General features: G+C 42.3%; 2 protein-coding genes across 2 annotated transcripts in view; both read right to left on the reverse strand.

Moving 5' to 3' along the window:
• Positions 1-867, reverse strand: part of LOC142291966 (alcohol dehydrogenase 1-like) — a 151,288-nt gene extending 150,421 nt beyond the window's left edge. Inside the window, exon 1 of the mRNA XM_075336954.1 lies at positions 568-867. The gene's annotated coding sequence lies outside the window, so the exon portion shown is untranslated. The remainder of the gene's footprint in view (positions 1-567) is intronic.
• Positions 868-3,872: 3,005 nt separating this feature from the next.
• Positions 3,873-19,665, reverse strand: part of LOC142311983 (alcohol dehydrogenase 1-like) — a 145,915-nt gene continuing 130,122 nt past the window's right edge. Inside the window, exons 7-9 of the mRNA XM_075350861.1 lie at positions 17,534-17,669; positions 13,713-13,851; positions 3,873-4,050 (exon numbers count right to left, since the gene is read on the reverse strand). Coding sequence (XP_075206976.1) covers positions 4,026-4,050; positions 13,713-13,851; positions 17,534-17,669 — 300 coding nt within the window. The 3' untranslated portion in view covers positions 3,873-4,025. The remainder of the gene's footprint in view (positions 4,051-13,712; positions 13,852-17,533; positions 17,670-19,665) is intronic.

The following is a 19,665-nucleotide window of genomic DNA, read 5'->3' on the forward strand; positions in this document are numbered from 1 at the left end:
AAGACGCCTCAGGGGACACTCGCTTAAAACACTCACTTTGTTCCTTGTCCTGCTCTTTCTTGCACCAGGATCGGTCTCTCTCACTCACTCATTCCTTTGGTCAGTGCACTGACCCGGCTCCACCAGATCACTCCGTGTCACTGTCACCTCCTTCTCTTTATCAGTTGTTCCCCCTTTTCCTCGGTCACACTATTCTATGTAATGGTCTCCCTCTCTTCATGACACTCATGTCATGCAGCTCTGCTGCTCCTCAGACCTGAAGTCTGCTTCTGTCACAGGCTGGGCCCTAACTAACGTTCCCACAAGAACCGTTTCTGTCCCTCAGCACTAGCTTCTTCCCTATAGGCGAATCCCAAATGTCAACTGTCTGGTGCCAGGCAGATTTAGCTTTTCACCTACATACCAATAAAAACACATATAATACCTTACTGTGCATCCTACATATACACTACACAACATTACAGTTAATACCAATATTAATGTGAAGGAGACTGAAAAGACGATAATAGGTGCTAATAGGGCACTAACTTTACAAATGTTTATAGAATAAATATCAGATGTGCTCACCTGATACAGTTGTGAAAATAGTCACAACTGCTATTGAAAGTGTGTAGGTTACAGCTCCAGCAGACACCACGAGGAGTTAGCGTCAACATTTCAAATAGAAGTGGACTCCATGCTGGTCATTAGTTAGTATATCACTGGACTTGTCAGCTGAAGGCACGACAGTTAAAGTCAGCATTCAGGCAGAGGAGAGAGATGTCTGACTTAAGATCGGTCTAAGTCTGTTGAAGCCTTGAAGTGCCTTCAGCTGACAAGCCTTGTGATATACTATGTAATGATCAGCATATCACAGCGCTTGTCACACGAAAGCACCACATGGCAAACCAAGCTCAAGGCAGAGAGGAAAGTGAAGTCTGATCTGAGTGTACCGCCACAGCGTCAGCAGCAAAGACTGCTTGGATCCGGATCCGTGGTGGCTCGAGGGGTCTCCGGACCCGGGAGGGGTTGTGCGGCCACTCGAAATAAAAGGGGGGGTTCTTTACAAGGGGTTGTGTGTTTAGAGTTCGTGATGCCACCCACGGTGTGTGGTAAGGTGGAGTACCACTGCTGCTGTTGGAAGCGCCCTGTGGCGATGGGATGGCAGCCAGGTGTTTAACCCCTCCATGGATAGAGGGGAATGCCCCGGGGCTCGGTGATGGTAGTGAGGGGATACCATTGGGGAGGAAAGGGTCACTGCGTACTCAGTCCAATAACGCTGACACCGACAACTTGTAAACCGAAATTCTGAGCACCGCTGCAGCTGGGAGGGAGTACGCCTGGATCCCGTGCCCGATGGTGTTGCTTGTTAGCCTGTGACCTTTCCCTTGGCACCTTCTTTACTGGTTGGCCCCTGTAGTATAGAACTAGTCGGGTCTCGCTCACCCGTATGGCTAACAGAGTGAGCTTGCTCTCAGGGATCACGCTTGGGATTTTCTTGACTGTACAGTTAGGTCCAGAAATATTTGGACAGTGACACAAGTTTTGTTATTTTAGCTGTTTACAAAAACATGTTCAGAAATACAATTATATATATAATATGGGCTGAAAGTGCACACTCCCAGCTGCAATATGAGAGTTTTCACATCCAAATCGGAGAAAGGGTTTAGGAATCATAGCTCTGTAATGCATAGCCTCCTCTTTTTAAAGGGACCAAAAGTAATTGGACAAGGGACTCTAAGGGCTGCAATTAACTCTGAAGGCGTCTCCCTCGTTAACCTGTAATCAATGAAGTAGTTAAAAAGTCTGGGGTTGATTACAGGTGTGTGGTTTTGCATTTGGAAGCTGTTGCTGTGACCAGACAACATGCGGTCTAAGGAACTCTCAATTGAGGTGAAGCAGAACATCCTGAGGCTGAAAAAAAAAGAAAAAAATCCATCAGAGAGATAGCAGACATGCTTGGAGTAGCAAAATCAACAGTCGGGTACATTCTGAGAAAAAAGGAATTGACTGGTGAGCTTGGGAACTCAAAAAGGCCTGGGCGTCCACGGATGACAACAGTGGTGGATGATCACCACATACTTTCTTTGGTGAAGAAGAACCCGTTCACAACATCAACTGAAGTCCAGAACACTCTCAGTGAAGTAGGTGCATCTGTCTCTAAGTCAACAGTAAAGAGAAGACTCCATGAAAGTAAATACAAAGGGTTCACATCTAGATGCAAACCATTCATCAATTCTAAAAATAGACAGGCCAGAGTTAAATTTGCTGAAAAACACCTCATAAAGCCAGCTCAGTTCTGGAAAAGTATTCTATGGACAGATGAGACAAAGATCAACCTGTACCAGAATGATGGGAAGAAAAAAGTTTGGAGAAGAAAGGGAACGGCACATGATCCAAGGCACACCACATCCTCTGTAAAACATGGTGGAGGCAACGTGATGGCATGGGCATGCATGGCTTTCAATGGCACTGGGTCATTTGTGTTTATTGATGACATAACAGCAGACAAGAGTAGCCGGATGAATTCTGAAGTGTACCGGGATATACTTTCAGCCCAGATTCAGCCAAATGCCGCAAAGTTGATCGGACGGCGCTTCATAGTACAGATGGACAATGACCCCAAGCATACAGCCAAAGCTACCCAGGAGTTCATGAGTGCAAAAAAGTGGAACATTCTGCAATGGCCAAGTCAATCACCAGATCTTAACCCAATTGAGCATGCATTTCACTTGCTCAAATCCAGACTTAAGACGGAAAGACCCACAAACAAGCAAGACCTAAAGGCTGCGGCTGTAAAGGCCTGGCAAAGCATTAAGAAGGAGGAAACCCAGCGTTTGGTGATGTCCATGGGTTCCAGACTTAAGGCAGTGATTGCCTCCAAAGGATTCGCAACAAAATATTGAAAATAAAAATATTTTGTTTGGGTTTGGTTTATTTGTCCAATTACTTTTGACCTCCTAAAATGTGGAGTGTTTGTAAAGAAATGTGTACAATTCCTACAATTTCTATCAGATATTTTTGTTCAAACCTTCAAATTAAACATTACAATCTGCACTTGAATTCTGTTGTAGAGGTTTCATTTCAAATCCAATGTGGTGGCAAAAAAGAGCCCAACTCGCGAAAATTGTGTCACTGTCCAAATATTTCTGGACCTAACTGTATATTGGTAAAGTCCTATCCCCCTCGTTGCGCTAGTACCCCGATTTTGGAGTGGGTGGAGAACGGATCTTGAAGGCCCTGTCCTCGTCGGGTGAATTACCAGGATGCTTAAACCTACTTCCCAGCCTAGGGTCCATGTACCCAGTCGTGCCCTGGCCCCTGCCCGGAGATGGCACAAGGCCGCCAGCTGCCCTCCTCGGCAGTTTCGTGCCCCTTGTCACAATCCCTTGCGACCGAGGTTCCAGCTCCTACTAGGCCCAGACCAATGTCTGCCACCTAGTGTTAGCCAGGAGCCCAGCTCCTGTCCTCCTCCAACAACTTGTGACCTCTCCTTACGAGAGTCACCACTCAACTAACTGCTCCTTATACTCCTGACCCTCCTTAACCAACCCCCCAAGTGGGCGGCCCTATTCCCTTCAGGCTACCCATTGGTGTGTCTGGTGGGTGTGGTGCAGAGTATTCCTAGGATTTTGATTAGCTGGTTCTCAAAGGCCAGGGACCCGTAACCAAGGAGGATGCGGATACCGTGCAGAAGGGCAGATTGCACAATACCCTGTGACGACCTGGTAGGCCAGGGCACCACTTGAGCATGTGCCGAGACTGCAATGGTGTTCTTACCATCAGAATCTTTAACTCACTATTTCACACATATGTTTCCATACTAAAAATTATTTTAGAAATATACAATGCACAGCATTCAGTTTAGATGTCAAAACACAGACATGCTCATGTTTCAGAATTTCAACATGGAGATTTAATAAAATTTATTACGCAGATGATAAAAATAGTTATTTACTTAAACAATTTGGCAATTTTAATCTCAAATTTTCAGTTTCCTTTACTATGTAGAAGAGATGACAACAGGCATATGCACGACATCCAGTTCAAAACATCAGGATTGTACGAATGCTGGAAAAAACAAAATAACATAGTTGATTTCAAAATAATATAGATCTGTAAAGGTAATCTGTCTCGTCCCTAAAAACCATTAACTATGAGATATGGGGTTAATCTGCAGGTTAAAAGCAGGTCACTGCTGCCCGGCTGTCACACTGAAACTCTCCAGATTTCAGTTACAGAGACGCGACTTCAGTCACCGCTCACTACAAAGTGAGTGGCAGCTGGCTGTTGCCACACCCCTACACTGACTGACAGCTGGATCTGTACTGGTGCACTGCATAGCTGGCGGTCAGTCAATGCCGAGGTGTGGTTACAGCCACAGCTAGCGCTGTACTGAGCAGTGACTGAAAGCGCTCAGGACACACTTCTATGACTGAAAGCTCAAGGCTGTTAATTTCCTCCTAGTAGACAAAGCTTTCAGTGTAGCAGCCACGTGGCTTTAGAATGATATTAACCTACTGACTAACCCTACATAAGTAGTTTATTACTATTTTGGAATATGACAGGTTTTGAGTAATATACAGACATATCTACAGAGATTATGTAACAGCTGTCTGGCAATAGTGAGGGTCATAAATTCATTATTTTCAAACATATAAAAATAACGTGATGTAATTACTTTACAGATTTAATTAAAATTGCATAAGGGTACCTTCACACTTAGCGATGCAGCAGCGATCCGACCAGCGATCTGACCTGGTCAGGATCGCTGCTGCATCGCTACATGGTCGCTGGTGAGCTGTCAAACAGGCAGATCTCACCAGCGACCAGTGAACAGCCCCCAGCCAGCAGTGACGTGCAAGCGACGCTGCGCTTGCACGGAGCCGCCGTCTGGAAGCTGCGGAGACTGGTAACTAAGGTAAACATCGGGTATGGTTACCCGATGTTTACATTAGTTACCAGTGTGAGCAGGGAGCAGGGAGCCGCGCACACTGAGCGCTGGCTCCTTGCTCTCCTAGCTGCTGTACACATCGGGTTAATTAACCCGATGTGTACAGCAGCTACATGTGCAGAGAGCCGGAGCCGGCACTGGCAGCGTGAGAGCTGCGGAGGCTGGTAACTAAGGTAAATATCGGGTAACCACCTTGGTTACCCGATGTTTATCTTGGATACAGCTTGCCTCAGCTGTCAGACGCCGGCTCCTGCTCCCTGCTCGCTTCATTTGTCGCTCTCTCGCTGTCACACACAGCGATCTGTGTGTCACAGCAGGAGAGCGGCTTTGAAGAAAACGAACCAGGGCTGTGTGTAACGAGCAGCGATCTCGCAGCAGGGGCCAGATCGCTGCTCAGTGTCACACACAGCGAGATCGCTAATGAGGTCACTGCTGCGTCACAAAAAGCGTGACTCAGCAGCGATCTCGGCAGCGAGCTCGCTGTGTGTGAAGCACCCCTAAGACATCCACGTCACTATGTGTCCAACCAACCATCAAAAGAACTTTAGGTAGAGATGGAATCCTTCTTATCTCTAGTTAAAACCTGTTTGTGTAAAATGAGTGGACAAGGGGACATGGCCCTGGGGGCTTCCACTCCTCAGAATGTACAATGCAGAAAACCGTGGAAGGTCAGCATTCCTATAGCACTAAATTAATGTGTTTTTGGTGTGACCAATATACAAACACTATGTAACAGCACTCTGCTGTGCCACTATTGATATACAGAAAAAGTTTCAGGTACTTCATTTATAATAAATGATATTTGACTAAATACTGGTGTCAAGCTAATATATAATAGAATACCATTTTAAAGGGTAAAAAAATAAAGTGAATAAAAATAAAAGCTTAAGGGCTATTACACAAGACTGTAAAAACCAGACGTGTGCTATCTGATTTTTATTGAGTAACACACTGACACTTGTTATTCAGAGGCAGTACATGTGACTGATTAATTTTTACTGACAGAATCTGGGTGTGAAAAATAATCCTCACTAGCCACAACTCAGCTCTAACAGTCACAAGCTCTCAATGTAAGTCTATGAGACGCTCATTCAGAGTCTCATAGATTTAGATTGATAAGTGCTTTTGGTTCACCCAGCAAACACTAGAGCGATCTAGCCTGTTACAACCAGCAGAAATTGACTGGATTGGCGTCAGGGACAGAAAAATTGGAGACTGGTAAGTATTTTACTATAAATAGGGAACATGCGATAGCGATACCACTCCAGCAGTGAAATTAAAAAAAAAATGAATGCACCACTCGATCGTTTTTTTATTTCACCTCTGGAATGGTGCTATAACTAAGTACCCTACTCCTAATCTTATAGTCACCCTCTGGCGTCTTCAGCTGTTTCCACCATCACTCCAGTTGGTCTTGTGCAGTTTGACTTGCCAGCTGCTCCAGTGTTTCTTTGAGCGAGCCAAAGGTTACATTACAACTCAATAAAAGTCTAGGAGAGCCTTGTTCTGGTTCTCATAGACTTGCATTGAGAGCTCGTGACATAACTTTTGACCTCCGGTCAGTCAGAAGTTACAGATGGCGACGTGAAACTGGAGCAACACCGAAAAAAGGTGAAGACGCCAAAGGGTGTTTATAAGAATGGAGCAGGGGCGTGTAGATGTAAAGCACCACTCCAGAGCTGAAAAAAAACCCGCTAGTGTGGTGCTTTAAAAGCTGGATCCTGTCTCCTACGCATTTAGGTTTAGTTTGGCCCACAGAGAGTTCATAGAGTTAATAAAAAGACTTAGGGTCCCATCTGAGATGAGGTCACATTTTTGCTAGTAGATGGTTTAAGCAATTTTGATCAAAACCAAGTACCTCACATGTGTAGCAATAGTGGAAATCACGTATTTATTTTTTGCAGAATGTGTGCAGTATAGTGTTTGCACAATGTGTGTGTATGTGTATATGTGTATAACTGCATCATTACTGGTTTATATACATAAGGTGATCACAACCTTTAGATTATATTTGAGGGAACAATCTCAGCAGCCTACACAGGTACATTTTCTTATATCTGGAAATATTTCATTATTTATGACAAATCATATATTACTTGAATCCAGCAGAATCAGAATTCTACCTTACATCAATTTAATAGCTTACGGTAACTTGGTTGGTATGCAAAATAATACTAATAAAATAATAATGACCAAAGTCCGTCTAAGTTTACTTCATTAAGCATGGGGCAAGCAAGGTGAATTGGGTATATACTAAATAGATAAAAATTGGGTAACTATTAGTGGTAATGCACTGACTGTGAACAGAAGTTTACTCTAGGACCTAGAAAAAGAGCTAACACCATTTTTGACAATGACATACAAAAGTACATAATGGCACTGTAGAGTTCTCGGTTTAACAAAAATGTATTCAACTGAAATAAAGGAAAAATAAAAGTAGGAAGTCATTTAGACACATATTGATAATAAATACTATCTTATACCTAATTAAAAATATACATTCTAATTATCATAAATCAGGGGGGTAATTAGGGGAGAATCCATGAGGGACATGTGACCCTGGAGCAGTCAGCAGTGGGGCACCATCGGTCGTATCATGCGACCATCTGACACTTCTCCCACCCCTTAGGAGTCTGCTTTGACCGTCCTCAGAGCCAGTTGTTAAAACGGACAGCTGGCTCAGAGAATAGGTAAAATGCTAAATCCATGCTATCAAATGTACTTGTGTCTTTCAGATGTTAAAACAAGTTCTTCACCACTAACATTTTTGGGGGGGGGGTCAAGGTGATAGACCGCAGCAAGAATGGAAACACTTGAATAATGCGAGGGGACAATATGGAGGTTGGGGGTGGTAGTGTGAGGAGCACTGTATAGAGACTGGTCAGTATAGTGGGACGCTACAGTGTGAGGGGACAGTATAGACTAGGCTGTATGGGGTGAGGAGGACACTGAGGAAAGACAATGTGGTTGTTATTGCTGGTATTATTATTCTTTCTTAAGGTCCAGTCACACTAAGCAACTTACCAGCGATCCCAACAACGATAGGGATCGCTGGTAAGTTGCTAGGAGGTTGCTGGTGAGATGTCACACTGCGACGCTCCAGCGATCCCACCAGCAACCTGACCTGGCAGGGATCGCTGGAGCGTGGCTACACGAGTTGCTGGTGAGCTCACCAGCAACCAGTGTCCAGCCACACGTGCAGAGAGCAGGGAGCAGCGCACACTGAGCGCTGGCTCCCTGCTCTCCTAGTACAGCACACATCGGGTTAATTACCTGATGTGTGCTGCAGCTAATGTGCACAGAGCAGGGAGCAGCGCACACTGCTTAGCGCTGGCTCCTTGCTCTCCTAGCTACAGCACACATCGGGTTAATTAACCCGATGTGTCCTGCAGCTACATGTTTACAGAGCAGGAGCCGGCACTGACAGTGAGTGCGGCTGAGGCTGGTATCAAAAGGTAAATATCGGGTAACCAAGGACAGGGCTTCTTGGTTACCCGATGTTTACATTGGTTACCAGCCTCCGCAGAAGCCGGCTCCTGCTGCCTGCACATTTAGTTGTTGCTGTCTCGCTGTCACACACAGCGATCTGCGCTTCACAGCGGGACAGCAACAACTAAAAAATGGCCCAGGACATTCAGCAACAACCAACGACCTCACAGCAGGGGCCAAGTTGTTGCTGGATGTCACACACAGCAACATCGCTAGCAACGTCACAAAAGTTGTTCGTTAGCAGCGATGTTGCTAGCGATGTTGCTTAGTGTGACGGGGCCTTTATTTAAAAGAAAAAGATTATATAGCACCATTAATTCCACAGTGCTTCACAGACATCAACAACACTGTCCCTACTGGGCTCATAGTCTAAATTCCCTATCATTATGCGTGAGAGGCGATTAGAATACCCAGAGAAAACCACAGAGAGAACATACACACTCATTGCAAATGTTTTGGTGGATAGAAAAGCTCTCATTTGAAAAACTGAATATTGACTTGTATTGTTTTTAGTCCCAGGAATTTCGAGCTCCATAGGGTTCCAGTGGTAGAAATGTTAAATGACCCCTCTCTGGGACTTCTAGGGTTAACCCATAAAAATTCACTGGCTGTGTGGACAGTGCAATAAAATATAACCTTTATTATTAAATGCTATTAAAAAAATTTGATAACAATTCCACACAATTTTGAAGCCTATCTGAAACACACAGTTAAAAATAACCAGGTTCAGATACAAGAATAGCAGGTAGACTGGTAGTTGTTATCTCAAAGCTGCTACAGTTAATTCTATAAAATATGTCCAGGCCTGAACAATAATTATGCTTATGCAGACTCATATATGCTACTGCAACACAATAAGGCCACAAGACTTCAAAGCCTGTCCCTTTGGTATAGGGAGAACCATAAACACCCCAAACTATAGGCTACCAGTTCACTATTGCCTATTAAATATATTTATAGGCTAGTATAATGATATTCTAGATGTCCCAGAACGACTGGGGAAGAAGTCAATTTAGACTCTCTTCTATATACTAGAAAAGGATATTATATGTGCAGGAGTAGGACATCTGTCCCCAAATTCACACTTCTCCCAAATAACCTTTACTTAGTCCTACTTCAATAAATGTTAGGGGTGTTGGTTCCTATAGTGGAAATTCCCTATCCAGGGTCAGGTTTACATCAATAAGACCTGGGGTAGAGCTCATATTTTTTATCTCCCCCCATATCCAGTTATTCAAGTCAGCCACTAGATTGCTGCTGGGGTGTAGGGAATGATACTATGACCTACAATATTAAACAACTCCTCCAGCTCATTAAACCAATCTCTATTATATACCGTATTTTGCGATATAAAAAACGCACTTTTGTTCCCCCAAATTTTGGGGGAAAGTAGGGGGTGCGTCTTATAAACCAAATATACGGATTATATACTGCAGGGTCCAGGGGAGGTGCTGGGGGCTGCTGGTAGAGGCTGGTGAAGCTGCGAGTGGGAGCCTTTGATCTCCTGCTCCCGATCATATAATATGCACAGTCCATCACTGTGGTGCTGAAGCCGCACCGCGGCGATGGGCTGGGGGAGCTGCGCATATTATATCTGCCTGTGCTCCCTTTGATCGCACATGCACCCCTGTGTTAGATATGGCCCCCATGCTGCTGCCCATAGTAAAATAAAAAAACCTCTTTACTTACCCCCTCCAGCGTGTCTCCCCGGCCTCCCTCCTGGTGCTGTGATCATGCATGCAGAGATTTCACTCTGCTGTGCCGATCACATGACCGGGACTGTGAACCAGGAAATGCAGGCAGGAGGCCGGAGCTCAACCCCAAGGAAGGGGACACGAGGGAGCACAGTGCTGGAGAAGGTAAGGAAAGAGTTTATTTTACTAAAAGCAGCAGCATGGGGGCGATATCTAACACAGGGTGATGTGTGCCAACCACAGGGGGCCAGTGTGTGCCAGCCACAGGGGGCAGTGTGTGCCAGCCACAGGGGGCCAGTGTGTGCCAGCCACAGGGGGCAGTGTGTGCCAGCCACAGGGGGCAGTGTGTGCCAGCCACAAGGGGGCTATATTCAATATAAGGTGGCCATATCCAGATTAAGGGGGCTAATTTTAGGATGGGGGGGCTATGAGAGACATATACCCTATATGATTTATTAGACTGACACTGGCATTATAAGACGGACCCCATTTATTAAAAAATTCTATTCCTTCACCAAATTTGGGGGTGCGTCTTACAATCAGGTGCATCTTATAAAGCGAAAAATATGGTAAATACTATTAAAAAATTTTGATAACAATTCCACACAATTTTGAAGCCTATCTGAAACCCCTATAGACCTATAGACGCCTATCTCCATGCTGCTGCTTTTAGTAAAATAAACTCTTTCCTTACCTTCTCAGCGCTGTCCCTCCTCGTGTCTCCCTCAGTGTGGTTGAGCTCCTCCTCCACTTCCTAATTCTCAGTGCCGGTCATGTGATCGGCATAGCAGAGTGATATCATCTCTGCATGCCTGATGACAGCGGCAGCAGAGACACCGGGAGATCAGCGCTGGAGGTAAGTAAAGCTTTTTTTATTTTACTATGGGCAGCAGCATGGGGGCGATATCTAACACAGGGGGGGGATCATGTGCGATCAAAGGGAAGCGCAGGCAGATATAATATGCGCCGCTTCGCCAGCCCATCACTGCGGTGCGGTTTCAGCACCATGGTGATGGACAGCGGCAGTGCATATTATATGAGCGGGAGCAGGAGATCAAAGACTCCCTCTGGCGGCTTTTACCAGCTCACACCACCGCTCCAAAGCTGCCCCAACCTCCCCTGGACCCTGCAGTATTATATATATATATATATATATATATATATTATATATATATATATATATATATATATATATATATATATATATATTTTTTTTTTTTTAATTATATAATATATATTATATACATATATATTATATACATATATATTATATAATAAATATATACATACATATATATATATATATATATATATATATATATATATATTATATACATATACACACATACATACATACATACATACATACATACATATATATATATATATATATATATATATATATATATATATATATATATATATATATATATATATATATATATATATATATATATATATATATATATATATATATATATATATATACACACACACACACACACACATTCCCCCCTGTATATTCGGATTATAAGACGCACCCCCTACTTTCCCCCAAAATATGGGGGAACAAAAGTGCGTCTTAAAAAGTGAAAAATACGGTAATAATAAAGGTTATATTTTATTGTACTGTCCACACAGCCAGTGAATTTTTAATATTAGTGGACGATTTGTAGGTTGATACAGTGACTGTTAACCACCATATACATGCATGAACTAGAAGCTTAGTGATAGGGTATTTATGTTATGTACAGTGCCTACAAGTAGTATTCAACCCCCTGCAGATGTAGCTGGTTTACACATTCGGAATTAACTTGGCATTGTGACATTTGGACTGTAGATCAGCCTGGAAGTGTGAAATGCACTGCAGCAAAAAAGAATGAATAAACTTTTCATAATTTAAAAAAAAAAAAAAAAAGAAAAAAAGAAATAACAGAGGGTCATTTATTATTCAACTCCTCAAACCACAAGAATTCTGTTTGGTTCCCCTAAAGTATTAATAAGTATTTCAGGCACAAAGAACAATGAGCTTCACATGTTTGGATTAATTATCTCTTTTTCCAGCCTTTTCTGACTAATTAAGACCCTCCCCAAACTTGTGAACAGCACTCATACTTGGTCAACATGGGAAAGACAAAGGAGCATTCCAAGGCCATCAGAGACAAGATCGTGGAGGGTCACAAGGCTGGCAAGGGGTACAAAACCCTTTCCAAGGAGTTGGGCCTACCTGTCTCCACTGTTGGGAGCATCATCCGGAAGTGGAAGGCTTATGGAACTACTGTTAGCCTTCCACGGCCTGGACAGCCTTTGAAAGTTTACTCCCGTGCCGAGGCCAGGCTTGTCCGAAGAGTCAAGGCTAACCCAAGGACAACAAGGAAGGAGCTCCGGGAAGATCTCATGGCAGTGGGGACATTGGTTTCAGTCAATACCATAAGTAACGTACTCCACCGCAATGGTCTCCGTTCCAGACGAGCCCGTAAGGTACCTTTACTTTCAAAGCGTCATGTCAAGGCTCGTCTACAGTTTGCTCATGATCACTTGGAGGACTCTGAGACAGACTGGTTCAAGGTTCTCTGGTCTGATGAGACCAAGATCGAGATCTTTGGTGCCAACCACACACGTGACGTTTGGAGACTGGATGGCACTGCATACGACCCCAAGAATACTATCCCTACAGTCAAGCATGGTGGTGTTAGCATCATGCTGTGGGGCTGTTTCTCAGCCAAGGGGCCTGGCCATCTGGTCCGCATCCATGGGAAGATGGATAGCACGGCCAACCTGGAGATTTTGGCCAAGAACCTGCGCTCCTCCATCAAGGATCTTAAGATGGGTCGCCATTTCATCTTCCAACAAGATAACGACCCAAAGCACACAGCCAAGAAAACCAAGGCCTGGTTCAAGAGGGAAAAAATCAAGGTGTCGCAGTGGCCTAGTCAGTCTCCTGACCTTAACCCAATTGAAAACTTGTGGAAGGAGCTTAAGATTAAAGTCCACATGAGACACCCAAAGAACCTAGATAACTTGGAGAAGATCTGCATGGAGGAGTGGGCCAAGATCACTCCAGAGACCTGTGCCGGCCTGATCAGGTCTTATAAAAGACGATTATTAGCTGTAATTGCAAACAAGGGTTATTCCACAAAATATTAAACCTAGGGGTTGAATAATAATTGACCCACACTTTTATGTTGAAAATTTATTAAAATTTAACTGAGCAACATAACTAGTTGGTTTGTAAGATTTATGCATCTGTTAATAAATCCTGCTCTTGTTTGAAGTTTGCAGGCTCTAACTTATTTGCATCTTATCAAACCTGCTAAATCTGCAGGGGGTTGAATACTACTTGTAGGCACTGTATATAGTGGATATTTTTATTAGGGAAAGATTTTATTTGTTCTAAACATATGTAAATTATTGGTTTATGTTTTTGTTTTTTATTCTTCAAATTATTTGATTGAATACATTTTTTATGAACTCTTAAATATTAGTACCTCATTTCATATATACATTTTTATAGGTCTGACTACTAAAGAAGACCATATCTGTCAGAAAGTATGTACATTGGGAATTTTAATGATATTTAAAACAATATTTGTTACCTTTTTCCAGATTGTAAAAGTTGAAATCCCTCATTAATTTGGTCAAATGGCAAAGTGTGGCTCACTAGTCCATCCAAATTAAACTTATTTGATAGGTAATCGGCAACTAATCTGGGAACAGATTCTTTGCTCTTCCATCCTGGAAATTGAAAATAAGATTATGATATTGAGCCTTAACTTTGTTATTTATTCAGCTGTCTCTAGATTGTAAAATTAAAGCCGCTTTCTCGTGAACTTACAGGAAAAGATTCAATTTGGTCTTATGAGATCATGACAGTCTTTTCCGTAGAAGGCCAATTTGGACTTTCCTTGCACACCTGAATGCTTTCAATATACCACAGAAATATTTAGTGGTGTGAAAAATTCTTTTGCATGTTTGTCATACTTTAATTTATAAGATCAACACAATTTAAATAATAAAGATAGCACAAGTAAACACAAAATGCAGTTTATAAATTAAGGTTTTTATTATTAAGAGAAAAAAATCTAAACCTACAGGGCCATGTTTGAAAAAGGGATTCCCACCTACGCCATTGAAACTTAAATTAACTATGGTCTACCATATCTTTGAGAAGCAAGGTTCAGTTTCCCTAGCCATACTCAGACCTGATAACTGCCACACCTGATCTCAATCAAGAAATCACTTAAGTAGGACCTGCCTGACTAAGTGAAGTAGACCAAAAGATCCTCAAAAATGCTAGACAGTATGCCGTGATCCAAAGAAATTCAGGAACAAGTGAGAAACAACGTAATTGAAATCTATCAGTCTGGAAAAGGTTATAAAGCCATTTAAAAAGCTTTGGGGCTTCAGCGAGCCACAGTGATAGCCATTATCCACAAATGGCAAAAACATGTAACAATGGTGAACCTTCCTGGGAGTGGCTGGCCGACCAAAATTACCCCAAGAGCGCAGTGACAATTCAAAGAGATCACAAAAGACCCCACAACAACATCCAAAAAACTGCAGGCCTCACTTGCCTCAAATAAGATTAGTGTTCATGACTCCACCATGAGGCCTAAGCCACACAGCATGAAAATCGGTGCAAGTGGAGTGCGATAAAAAAAAAATTAAAAAAAAAAAAAAATTGCATTCCACTCGGACCAATATTAGCCTATGTGTCAGCACACATGAGCGATTATTTTCTCAGCCCTAATCAGACTGAGAAAACAATCGAAACATGCTGCGACTGTAATGCGTTCCTGGTTTCTCTTGCACCCATTCAAGTCTATGGGGCAGAGAAAAATCACACTGCACTCACGGTACACCGGTGTACCAAGAGTGCAGGGCAAGAATAGCAATAGCCAGCTATGGAGGAGAGAGGGCGATAAATCCCTCCCTCTCCTCCTCCGTGCCAGCCCTCCCCTCCGCAGCACTGGCCCACCCCTCCTCTCAGTGCCGGCCCGCCCTCCACAGCTGAGGTCCGCTCGCACGATCGGACCTCAGTCACAGTTAACGCCCCGTCACACACAGAGATAAATCTTTGGCAGATCTGTGGTTGCAGTGAAATCATGGACATATTGTTCCATTTGTACACAGCCACAAACCTGGCACTGATTGTCCACAATTTCACTGCAACCACAGATCTGCCGCAGATTTATCTCTGTGTGTGACAGGGCCTTTACACTCGCATGACAGTCGGCTCTGCTGTACTGCCAGTGTGAGCAGAGTGTCATGCGAGGGGATCGCAGTAATCCCCGTGTGGCCCCAGCCTAAGAAAGATACTGTGCAAAAATTGCCTGCATGGCAGAGTTCTAAGACAAAACCACTACTGAGCAAAAAGAACATAAAAGCTCATCTTAGTTTTTACTAAAAACATCTTTATAATCCCCAAGACTTTTGGGAAAATACTCTGTGGACTAACGAGACAAAAGCTGAACTTTTTGGAAGGTGTATATCTCATTAAAACTGGTGTTGAAGTAACAGCATTTCAGAAAAGGAACAACATACCAACAGTAAAGACTGTTGATGGTAATCTGATGGTTTGTGGCTGTTTACTGCTTCAGTATCTAGAAAACTTGCTGTGGTAAATGAAACAAAGAATTCTGCTTTCTACCAAAAAAATCCTGAAGGAAAATGTCTGGCTTTCGGTTCATGACTTCAAGCTGAAGCACACATGGATTGTGCAGCAGGACAATAATCAAAAACACACCAGCAAGTCCACATCTGAATGGTTTAAGAAACAAAAAATTAAGACTTTGGAATGGCCTAGTAAAACTCCTCACCTTAATCCAATTGAGATGTTGTGGCATGATCTTAAAGCGGAAGTGTCATCCAAAAAAAAAAGAATTCAATAATCAAAAAAATGTAAAGTATTAATGTTTTAATGTTTTGTTAAAATATTTTTTGTTTTTAATTGAGCAAAATATAAAAAAAAAAAAAAAAATGAAACGTTTGATATTTTCCACTGTTAAACACTAGGGGGAGCAGCTGCTGAAATCCTACAGAAATCCTACTGTAGAATTATCTCACATTACAACTGCAATAAAAGTGGGCAGAATCTGCTCTCCTGAGTGTGATGTCACAGCTCCCCCCTCCCAATCTGGGTGTTTCCAACAGGATAAGGGAAGATGAAGTTTAGGGACACAGGCAGTATCACACACAGGATAGGATTAGATACACAGCTCAGCAGCAAGTATCACACAGGATAGGATTACATACAACTCAGCAGACAGTATCACACAGGAGAAGATTAGATACACAGCTCAGCAGACAGTATCACACAGGAAAGGATTAGATACACAGCTCAGCAGACAGGCTCACACAGGAGAGGATTAGATTCATAGCTCAGTAGACAGTACCACACAGGAGAGGATTAGAGGCACAGCTCAGTAGACAGTACCACACAGGAGAGGATTAGAGGCACAGCTCAGGAGAGCAGGGGTTGTTATTGGAGACTGTAGCAGCGGCGGTGCGGGGAGGGGCAACCCGTACTCACACATCCAATGTGGCTGAATTACAACAATTCTGCAGAGGTGAGTGGGCCAAAATTCCTAAAGAGTGTTGTAAAAGACTCATTGCCAGTTATCGCAAACGCTTGTTTGCAGTTGTTGCTGCTAAAGGTGACCCAACCAGTTATTAGGTTTAGGAGGCAATTACTTTTTCACAAAGGGCCCTGTAGGTTTGAATTTCTTTATCCCTTAATAATAAAGGCCTTTATTTATAAACTACATTTTGTGTTTAATTGTGTTATCTTTGTCTAATATTTACATTTATTTGGTAATCTGAAGCATTTAAGTGTGACATACATGCACAAAAATAAGAAATCAGGAAGGGGCAAACATTTTTTCACACCACTGTATATATTTAACAAAAAAAAAAGTAATGGCAGAACAGAGCTTTTCCTCTTCACCTCACTGTACTTAGAATTTGTTTCCTCATTATTCAGCTAATTATATTGTTGTTAATTGTAACATAGATGGCATCATCCAAAACTACAACAGGTCACACTGAAACCAAGATCCCATATGGTTATGTCAAATTGGAGAAATACAAAAATAAATAAGACTGTGGCTGCGCCTAAATGGTCTGAGGATACAGGGTTTTCCTTTAGTTTGCAGCCTATGGATTCAGTTTTCTGGGATCTAAAATGACGATCACAGTCACAATTCTTGATAGTAAATGATTGCAAGAGATCATGTGCCAAGAAAGATCTTCTGACATGGGAACACTGGCAGACTTGTGCCACACGTCTTGCCTATAATCTGACCATGAATGGTAGCACATCTTATAACATTGTTATTGGATTTTAAGCAATTCTCTAACATATTTAGTTTAGGTATTACACAATAAAGCTTTAGTTCAAGTTTAATTGATCTCATACCTCCAAATATGCTTCCTTTCCACGAACGACCTGTGAATAGTAGATATGGATCAAAAGTTATATGTGCGTTTGGAGGTGCCCCACCTATGATGACGCTGGTTCCATATCCCATGTGCGTGCACTCCAATGCTGCTTTCTAGATTGAAAAAAAAATAAATCCTATAAAACATGAAATAAGGCTTGCACTAAAGTGTACACTGGTAACTCTGTATATTGCTCTTCACCGCAGATAGTGCATGCATGTTGAGAAATGTGCACGGACAAGCAATTAATAGGAGTATGAACAATTTGCCAGAAATGTTTTCACAAAAGTATTACAGGTGACATTTAAATATTTTTAAGATTATACAGAGGTTAGCAATATATAACTGATATTGGCAACCCAAAGACCTGTTATAAGATCCATGTTGCCTAGAAATTTCATATATTGGGAAATCGTTAGGAGTTTTATGATACCATGAAGTCCCTTGTTATACTTTTTTAAAGAGAACCTGACAGGTTCCCCGTGAACTGCAACCCACCCATATTTGTAAAAATATTTTTATATAATCTGCCTAACCTGCACTTTGTGCTTTACTCTTAATCTTGCTTTAAAAAAAGTCTTTATAAACCCTGTGTTCAACCCCTTAATGACCGCCAGTAGTAAAATTACATCGTAAGTGGTCATAGTGTAACCCCCGCCGGCTGCCGGCAGAAGCCGGCGGGGATCCGTGCACATGTTGGCTGATTTGAACAGATGACAAGTGTGCCTCGCAGGCACGAGTGGATCCACAATCTGCCAGTGCCTGTTAATCCCTTAAATGGAGCTGTCAAAATGTGACAGCCATTTAAATCCCCGCTGCGGTAAATCTTTACTCACCCAGCTCCATCGGCGGCACTGTGACGTGATCACTGTGAGCCGATGGATGTTATGGTAGCACAGGGTCATATGATGACTGCTGTAGCTAGCATGAGTCACTTCCTGTTTCACTGGGCAGAGTGCTGCTAGTGACAAGAAGTGAGTATTTCTGGTTATCAGAGGTGTGTAGCTGTGACCAACAGAAATAAATGAGCAATCAGACTGCAATCCTCAAAGTCCTCTGGGGAACTAGTAAAATAAAAAAAAAGTAAAAAAAAACAAAACTTAAAAGTTCAAATCACCCTTTCACCCCATTGAAAATTAAAGGGTTAAAAAAATAAAAAATATACACGTTTGATATCACCGTGTTCAGAAATGCCTGATCTATCAAAATATAAAAACAATTACTCTGATCAGTAAACGGCGTAATGGCAAAAAAATACAAATGCCAAAATTACGTTTTTTGGTTGCCACAAATTTTACGCAAAATGCGATCAAAGAGTAGCATCGGCGCAAAAATAGTACCATTAAAAATGTCAGCTTGAGACGCAAAAAATAAGCCATCAATGAGCCATAGTTAAAAAAAAAAAATGTGAACCCTAAGGGCCGCGGAACATGGCGCAAAAAGTGCACCTGCTTTTTTTGAACAAACACTTCAGATTTTTTTTAACTCTTTAGATAAAAGTAAACCTATACATGTTTAGTATCTACGAACACGTACTGACCTGGGGCATCACACCAACACATCAGTTTTACAATATAGTGAACACTGAGAATAAAATATTTCACAAACAAATCATCCACACTTTTTTTTGCAATTTTTCCACACTTGGAATTTTTTTGCTGTTTTCCAGTGCACTATATGGTTAAAATTATGGTTTCATTTAAATATACAACTTGATCTGCAAAAAACAAGCCCTCATATGCAAAATATACGAAAAAATAAAATAAGTTACACCTCTCGGAAGGAGGAGAGCAAAACCCCCGAAAAAAAACGGAAAATCAGCCAGGAGTGACGGGGTTAATATACTAATTAGACTTTGGACTAGTAGATGGGGCGTTAGTTTCCACAGACTAGTCGGCACTCTTACTGTGTTATCACACACCTGTGGGCATAATAGCATTATTTGCAAGAGTCGGTGTCATCGCAGCTCTCTGAAAATCATGCGCATGTGCAAGACTTTCTTCACAAATCATTGTGCCTCTGAAGCTGGCTGTATACATCCCGGCTTCAGAGAGACGCACAGCAGATGCCCGGAAGTGAAGAAGAAAGCGCCTTGACTTCCAGACATGC

This window comes from Anomaloglossus baeobatrachus, chromosome 1 (genome assembly GCF_048569485.1).
Source record: "Anomaloglossus baeobatrachus isolate aAnoBae1 chromosome 1, aAnoBae1.hap1, whole genome shotgun sequence".
NCBI classification, from domain to species: domain Eukaryota; kingdom Metazoa; phylum Chordata; class Amphibia; order Anura; family Aromobatidae; genus Anomaloglossus; species Anomaloglossus baeobatrachus.